Genomic DNA, 8,978 nt, shown 5'->3' on the forward strand with positions numbered 1-8,978 from the left:
TGTGGCCCTTACGGCTAAAGGGATCAAGGGGTATGGAGAGAAAGCAGGAGTAGGGTACTGAATTTGCATGATCAGCCACGATCATATTGAATGGTGGTGCAGGCTCGAAGGGCCGAATGGCCTACTCCTGCACCTATTTTCTATGTCAGTGGCCTGAAAGAGATAGGTCGGGACGAGGCCATGGAGGGATTTGAGAATAAGGATAAGAATTTTTAAATTGAGGTGTACAATATGTAAAATAGGATATACATATATACCAAATAAAACGCACAAGAATCCCCAAACATGGAGAGTAAATGCATATACACGAATTGAATTGAACTGAACACATCTACCTGCAAAAGTCTAAACACGTCATTGCCTTCTGACTAAGCTCAAAGCTGATCTGTTTACACTGGGATGCAGGAACTTGGATCTCGAGTTGTTTTGTCGATGTGACGATAAGCCTCCATACTGCAACCTTAACCGACCTTTCGCGTACACAACAAGCACACCTCCAAAGTTTTAAAACCCGCATTTTATTTCATTACGGATTTCTTTGGGGGGAGGGGGGTTTGCTTGTTTCGAAATGCAGAGGAACGTAAGCTGCCCATGTAAAGTGTTCAGTGCTCAGCGGGCGAGAGTGTCCGGCCTCTGGAGCGGAGCTCCCAGGGTTTTTTTTCCCCTCTCTCTTCAAAATCCCAAGGGCGGCGTCTGGAAACAATCCAAAGTTACCAGGTTGCCCTTCATCACACCGAAAGCTTTGAGGGAGAGTTGCACAAGCGGAGGACGCAGGGAGCAGCGAGCGACTCGAGGCACCAGTCCACCAGCAGCAGGAAGCAAAACGACAGAATTAATGCGGCGCCGGAGGCCATTCGGCCCATCGCAAACTGGGCGTTGGGGTCATTCCCAACATCCTCCCCTCCTTTTCCTGCAGGCACCAACTCATGCTGGGCACAGACTCGCAACTTCCCTCCAGCAGGCTCCCCCCGTCCCCTGACAGCCATTATCCACGCACGAGGTGAGGCGGACTATTCGACTGGGGGAGGGGTGGTTGCAGCCAAGCTCAAACCTATTCTCATCCGATATACGCGCACACACACACACACACGCGCGCGCGCACGTCACAGCGGGGCGGAGGGGGTCCACTGGATCACGATAAGGAATGCAGGCTGCATTTTTTTGCTTTCGCCTGTAGCCGAGAATTGGAGCGGGTGCCTAACCTGAAACAGGCCAACCCAGTCCAGCACAGACTGACGACTTTGACTGGGGAAATTCCCAGCTCCATGCCGCATCCAGCTACTGCAGAAACAGAAAAGAAAGGAACCCCCTGCTGCGAGCTCTTCAAATTAAATGTTTTTTTTAAACCCGTGCTTAAGAAAAGAAGGAGCCTGCATTTCTATAGCGCCTTTCATGATGTCCCCAAAGCAATTTACAGCCTATAGTGATGCGTCGTCAACTGATGCCACCTGGGAACTTCAAATGGCTGCGCGGCTCATAATATGTATATACAGATTTCTACACATGCACACACACACACACAGACCCCGGGTCTTGATACCCCCCACATTCCTTTCCTTTCCGGGCAGCCCCCGCCCTCTCGTCACTTGTCCGATTTGCCCTTGTCCTCCTCCGACTTGAAGTCCTCGTAGCCGTCGTCGTCGTCGTGGATGAACTCCACCTCCAGCCGCCCGATGTAGAGGGATACGGCGCACAGCCAGAACAGGGCCATGGCCCCCACTGCCAGCCCGCTGACCAGGGCCGTGGGCGCCGACAGCATCATCATCCTACGCAGCAGGAAGAGGTTGGTCAGGTACGAGCCGCTCCCGTACGAGACGCACGCGCCCCCGAGGATGAAGAATCCTGGGGGAAGGAAAAAGGGGGCAAGGGTTAGGGACCGAGTGGCAAAACCAGACAAGCATAAAACCCCACGAGGAAGAAAAACGACAACGAACGCATGCGTAACATGCGCAGTTACGCATGCGCAGTTACGCATGCGCAGTCTCTGCGTGTTTTTTTTTAAAAAGACGCCGACACTGAACCTGCTTAGACGATAGGAAAGATCTTCAATAAAAAGAAACAGGGAAACATATTAAACTTGAGCCTGCATTGTTAATGGGAAAAAGATGTTCATTTTAAATTTTATTTGCGTTTCTTTATAATTAAATTATTTCCAAAGGTAAAAAAACGCTATACGGCACCTTTAAACAAGAATGTTTATCGAGCCAATCCAACGGGAATGTTAAAAGACTTGCATTGATATAGCGCCTTTCACAACCACCTGATATCCCAAAGCGCTTTACAGCCAATTAAGTACTTTTGGAGTGTAGTCACTGTGGGAAACACGTCAGCCAATTTGCGCACAGCAAGCTCCCACAAACAGCAATGTGATAATGACCAGACAATCTGTTTTTTTTTGAAGTGATGTTGACTGAGGGATAAATATTGGCCCTAGGACACTGGGGTGAACTCCCCCTGCTCTTCTTCTAAACAGTGCCACGGGATCATTTTACGTCCACCTGAGAGAGCAGACGGGGCCTGGGTTTAACGTCTCATCCGAGAGATGGCACCTCCGACAGTGCGGCGCTCCCTCCGCACTGCACTGGGAGTCTCATTCAAATTTACAGCACGGAAGGAGGCCATTTCAGCCCATCGTGTCCGCGCCGGCCGACAAAGAACTAACCAGCCTAATCCCACTCTCGGTCCGTAGCCCTGTAGGTCCCGACACGTCAAGTGCACGTCCAAGTACTTTTTAAATGTGGTGAGGGTTTCTGACTCTACCGCCCTTTCAGGCAGAGAATCCCACCACCCTCTGGGTGAAGAAATTTCCTCTCAAATCCTCTCTAAACCTCCTGCCAATTATTTTAAATCTATGCCCCCTGGTTGTTGAACCTTCTGCCAAGGGAAATAGCTCCTTCCTATCCACTCTATCCAGGCCCCTCATAATTTTATACAATCAGGTCTCCCCTCAGCCTCCTCTCTTCCAAAGGAAACAAATGCAGACTATTCAATCTTTCCTCATAAGCTAAATTTTTTCCAGTCCAGGCAACATCCTCGTAAATCTCCTCTCTTGTGCAGTCACATCTTTCCTGTAATGTGGTGACCAGAACTGCATGCAGTACTCCAGCTGTGGCCTACCTAGTGCTTATATACAGTTCAAGCGTACCCTTCCTGCTCTTGTATTCTATGTCTCGGCTAATAAAGGCAAGTATTCCGTATGCCTTCTTAACCACATTATCCACCTGGCCTGCTACCTTCAGGAATCTGTGGACCTGCACTCCAAGGTCCCTCTGTTCCTCTACACTTCTCAGTGTCCGACCATTTAACGTGTATTCCCTTGCCTTGTTAGCCCTTCCCAGATGCATTACCTCACACTTCTCGGGATTGAATTCCATTTGCCCCTGTTCTGCCCACCTGACGAGTGCATTTAATTCTTCCCGCAGGCTACAGCTTTCTTCTGCATTATCAAACCACACAGCCGATTTTAGTATCATCTGCAAACTTCTCAATCGTATCCTCTATATTCAAGTCTAAATCACTGATACATACAGGTTGAGCGCCCAAAATCCGGAGTTCTGCAATCCGGACTGTTCCGGAACCCGGGACGATCCGGTGGCAGGGTCGGCCGGAATCCGTAAAATGTTCTGGAATCTGGACCGGATCACCCTGCCTACCTCGGGGCCTGCTCACCGGCCGGCCCGAACAGCACCACGGCAGCGGGGCTCCACCCAACGGCCTCCTGGACGGAGCCGGCAACCCGGACAGCTCCTCGGAGAGCAAACCCCCCCACCCCCCCCCCCTACCCCCAAACCACTTTCTGACGTTCCGAAGTCTGGAAAAACCACGAAAACCGGGTTGGCCTCGGTCCCGAGGTTGCCGGCTTCGGGACGCTCAACTGTACCACAAAAAGCAAGGGACCGAGTGCGGAGTACCCAGATTTTGGTGCGCTGCGACTCACCGTATGCTGCCTCTCTCCCCATGTCGCTCTGTGTGTAGGCCATCACTCCCACTCCAGTTGCCAGCAGCCCATTCCGAAACCAGGAAAGAAAACCTGCGGAAAAGAGAGGCAGTGTCACCTTACAATGCCGTACCGTACGGTTCAACTCCCGTCCTGTTTATGCTTCCCTCCGTGGCCGAAGGTTATAACGCTTCCCCCCCGCCCCCCAGTCGGCGCGGGGCGGCTATTCGACCACGACAGCATCGCAGCCCAGCCCAGCTCTGCCCTCACCCGAAATGCAAAAAAACACAAAACTACATCGGGAGTCGCCGATATCGTCACGCTGGGACAGCCGGCTGGTTTTTCTCAGCCCGAGCAACGGAGGCACTGGGAGCAGCTGCAGCACCCCAACTGGATGCAGTTCAGAGAAGGTTCACTCGGTTGATTCCGGGGATGAGGGGGTTGACTTATGAGCAAAGGCTGAGCAGGTTGGGCCTCTACTCATTGGAATTCAGAAGAATGAGAGGTGATCTTATCTAAACGTATAAGATTATGAGGGGGCTTGACAAGGTGGATGCAGAGAGGATGTTTCCACTGATAGGGGAGACTAGAACTAGAGGGCATGGTCTTAGAATAAGGGGCCACCCATTTAAAACTGAGATAAGAAAAAATTTCTTCTCTCAGAGGGTTGTATATCTGTGGAATTCGCTGCCTCAGAGAGCTGTGGAAGTTGAGTCATGGAATAAATTTAAGCCAGAAATATAGCTTCTTAAATGATAAGGGATTATGGAGAGCAGGCAGGGAAGTGGAGCTGAGTCCATGATCAGATCAGCCATGATCGTATTAAATGGCGGGGCAGGCTCGAGGGGCCGAATGGCCGACTCCTGCTCCTATTTCTTATGTTCTTATGTTGTGCTTTGACCGAGATCAGATACTTGGCACAGAACCTGGCGCTCGAACCTGCTGGGGCCCTCCTGGTTCCTGCTGCTCAGATCCAACTGCCTCCATTGCCAAATAAGCCATACGGGGGCGAAGTTAGACAGCACTTAAGAAGTAATGGCATTTTTTTTTGAATGTATTGCCAAAGATACTGCAAAAACATGGTTTTCCTCCATGATTCCAAATGGAAAATCAACAAAAAAAGACTTGCATTTATATAGCGCCTTTCACAACCACTGGCCATCCCAAAGCGCTTTACATCCAATGAAGTATTTATTGAAGTGTAGTCACTGTTGTAATGTGGGAAACGCGGCAGCCAATTTGCGCACAGCAAGCTCCCACAAACAGCTATGTGATAAAGACCCAGATAAACTGTTTTAGTGAGGGATAAATATTGGCCCCAGGACACCGGGGATAACTCCCCCCTGCTCTTCTTCGAAATAGTGCCACGGGATCTTTTACATCCACCCGAGGGAGCAGACTGGGCCTCGGTTTGTCGTCTCATCTGAAAGACGGCACCTCCGACAGTGCGGCACTCCCTCAGCACTGCACTGGGAGTGTCAGCCTAGAATTTTGTGCTCAAGTCTCTGGTGTGGGACTCGAACCCACAAAAATAGACCAAACTATAAATGAAACGTCACATGAAAATATTTTAAATGATACACGAGTTTTAAAAAAAAATGCATACCTGTTTCATGGGCCTTCCTGACCATCTGCAAAAAGAAAGACATTTGGTAAAAGAATATAAACAGCACCACCGGCACACCGTGGCTGCAGTGTGTACTATCTAATTGTGTCCAATTCTGGGCCCCACACTTTAGGAAGGATGTGAAGGCCTTAAGAGAGGGCGCAGAAAAGATTGACGAGAATGGTTCCAGGGATGAGGGACTTCAGTTACGTGGATAGACTGGAGAAGCTGGGGTTGTTCTCCTTGGAGCAGAGAAGGTTGAGAGGAGATTTGATCGAGGTGTTCAAAATCATGAGGGGTCTGGGCAGAGTAGATCGAGAGAAACTGTTCCCCATTGGTGGAAGGGTGGAGAACCAGAGGGACACAGATTTAAGGCGATTGGCAGAAGAACCAAAGGCGACGTAAGAAAAAACATTATTACGCAGCGAGTGGTTAGGATCTGGAATGCACTGCCTGGGGGGGCGGTGGAGGCAGACTCAATTTTATCTTTCAAAAGGGAGTTGGATAAGTTCCTGAAGGGAAAAAAAATTGCAGGGCTATGGGGAAAGGGCGGGAGGGGGGGGGCTTCGAGAGTCGGCACAGGCTCGACAGGCCGAATGGACTTCTCCAGTGCTGTAACCATTCCCTTCTTCCATAAGATACACTGCAGCAACTCACAGGATCTGGAGCATGCTTGTGATGTCTCGCCACTAACCTGACCTGTCCTGTCCCTTTAAGGACACTGCATACTTGCTCGTAAGCCCCAGATCAGAGATTCATCTACAATAGAATTATATTCCTATTTTTTATGCAAAGAATGGAGTAATGAATTAGCACACTAGATATGTGTCATGGACAGGTACAGAAAATAATCAAAAAGACTGCTGCAATGCTGGCCTTTATATCTAGAGGACTGTAATACAAGGGGGTAAGAAGTTATGCTGCAGCTATACAAAGCCCTGGTTGGGCCACACCTGGAGCACTGTGAGCAGTTTTGGGCACCACACCGTAGAAAGGATATATTGGCCTTGGAGGGAGTGCCACATAGGTTTACCAGAATGATATCCGGACTCCAAGGGTTCAATTACGAGCAGAGATTACATAAACTAGGGTTGTATTCCCTGGAATTTGAATAGGCCACGCAGCCCATTAAAGATGCCTTGCACCCCCCGAAAAAAGAGTGTGGGAACATTACACATAAATAAAATATAAAAATACACGCATATATATCTATAACTACATATAAGAACATAACATAAGAACATAAGAAGCAGGAGTAGGACATACGGCCCCTCGAGCCTGCTCCGCCATTTAATACGATCATGGCTGATCCGATCATGGACTCAGCTCCACTTCCCTGCCCGCTCCCCATAATCCCTTATCGGTTAAGAAACTGTCTATTTCTGTCTTAAATTTATTCAATGACCCAGCTTCCACGGTTCTCTAAGAGGCAGCGAATTCCACAGATTTACAACCCTCAGAGAAGAAAATTCTCCTCATCTCAGTTTTAAATGGGCAGCCCCTTATTCGAAAATTATGCCCCCTAGTTCTAGTCTCCCCCATCAGTGGAAACATCCTCTCTGCATCCACCTTATCAAGCCCCCTCATAATCTTATACATTTCGATAAGATCACCTCTCATTCTTCTGAATTCCAATGAGTAGAGGCCCAACCTACTCAACCTTTCCTCATAAATCAACCCCCTCATCTCTGGAATCAATCTAGTGAACCTTCTCTGAACTGCCTCCAAAGCAAGTATATCCTTTCATAAAACCAAAATTATATGCAGTATTCCAGGTGTGCCCTGTAGCAAGACTTCCCTGCTTTTATACTCTATCCCCTTTGCAATAAAGGCCAAGATACCATGGGCCTTCCTGATCACTTGCTGTACCTGCATACTATCCTTTTGTGTTTCATACACAAGTACCCCCAGGTCCTGCTGTACTGCAGCACTTTGCAATTTTTCTCCATTTAAATAATAACTTGCTCTTTGATTTTTTTTTTCTGCCAAAGCAAATGACCTCACACTTTCCAACATTGTAGAAACATAGAAACTAGGTGCAGGAGTAGGCCATTTGGCCCTTTGAGCCTGCACCACCATTCAATATGATCAGTACCCCATTCCTGCTATCTCTCCGACCCCTTGATCCCTTATGCATACTCCATCTACCAAATTTTTGCCCACTCACTTAGCCTGTCTATGTCCTTTTGCAGATTTTGTGTGTCCTCCTCACACATTGCTTAACATAATATAAATACATATATAATAGCGACATAAATATAAGACATGCATATATATTATAAATACATATATTATAATGACAAACATAATATAAATACATGTATATTATAATTACATTAATTATGACAAATATAATATAAATACGTGCATATTATAAAAAGATATATGTCAAATATAATATAAATACATGAATATATATTCTAAGTACATATATTATAATGACATAAATATAACAAGTATGTGCATAAATATAAATACATATGATATAAATGAATATAATACAGGCATTATAAAAAAATACATATATATTAGATAAAGATTATATTTAAATTATTTAGCCTGTAAACAGCTGATGTATTATGACAATATTGAGGATTGCCGAGGACAGTGAAGATGTGTGCTGGTTTGGGGGCTGCATTCCCCAAGATCCCACATCCTCACCCAGGCATCCGCCCTGTCCAGCTCGTTCAGCCCGGGACGGCCCGCACTCGAGTCCGCGGCTCCCGGCCTACTCCCGCCCTGGCTCTGGGTGCGGCTCCTGCCGCACAACCCGAAGCGCCTGCGGCCGAAATGCGAGCCCAAGTGCCGGCGGAAGGCCCCGAGGGCGCGGAGAGCCGACATCAGGCGGCAGCGGGAGAAAGGCGGGGGAAGAGAGAAAGTGCCGGGGCCGGCCGCCCACTGCACCGCCGCTGCTGGCTCCTCCAGCCGCTGGGGGCACTGCGCTCGGAGGAGTCGTCGCCCGGCAACGGCAGCGCCACTGGGCGGTGGGAGGAGCGCATAGCACTAGGGACAGCGCCACTGGGCGGTGGGAGGAGCGCATAGCACTAGGGACAGCGCCACTGGGCGGTGGAAGGAGCGCACTGCATCGGGGACAGCGCCACTGGGCGGTGGGAGGACCGAATGGCATCAGGGACAGCGCCACTGGGCGGTGGGAGGACCGAATGGCATTAGGGACAGCGCCACTGGGCGATGGGAGGACCGAATGGCATCAGGGACAGCGCCACTGGGCGGTGGGAGGACCGAATGGCATTAGGGACAGCGCCACTGGGCGGTGGGAGGACCGAATGGCATTAGGGACAGCGCCACTGGGCGGTGGGAGGAGCACATAGCACCAGGGACAGCGCCACTTGGCGGTGGAAGGAGCGCACAACATCGGGGACAGCGCCACTGGGCGATGGGAGGACCGAATGGCATCAGGGACAGCGCCATTGGGCG

The 8,978-nt window shown here is 49.4% G+C and overlaps 1 protein-coding gene across 1 annotated transcript; it reads right to left on the reverse strand.

Annotated features, from left to right (window-relative positions):
- Positions 1-499: 499 nt before the first annotated feature.
- tmem160 (transmembrane protein 160) lies at positions 500-8,492 on the reverse strand. Its single transcript, XM_070867777.1, has 4 exons — positions 8,205-8,492; positions 5,544-5,568; positions 3,938-4,030; positions 500-1,842 (listed from the first exon to the last, which is right to left on the reverse strand). The coding sequence occupies exons 1-4, from the start codon at positions 8,382-8,384 to the stop codon at positions 1,583-1,585; spliced, it is 558 nt and encodes a 185-aa protein (XP_070723878.1). The 5' UTR covers positions 8,385-8,492; the 3' UTR covers positions 500-1,582.
- Between the last annotated feature and the right edge of the window lie 486 nt (positions 8,493-8,978).

This window comes from Pristiophorus japonicus, chromosome 26, assembly GCF_044704955.1.
Source record: "Pristiophorus japonicus isolate sPriJap1 chromosome 26, sPriJap1.hap1, whole genome shotgun sequence".
In the NCBI taxonomy this organism is placed as follows: domain Eukaryota; kingdom Metazoa; phylum Chordata; class Chondrichthyes; family Pristiophoridae; genus Pristiophorus; species Pristiophorus japonicus.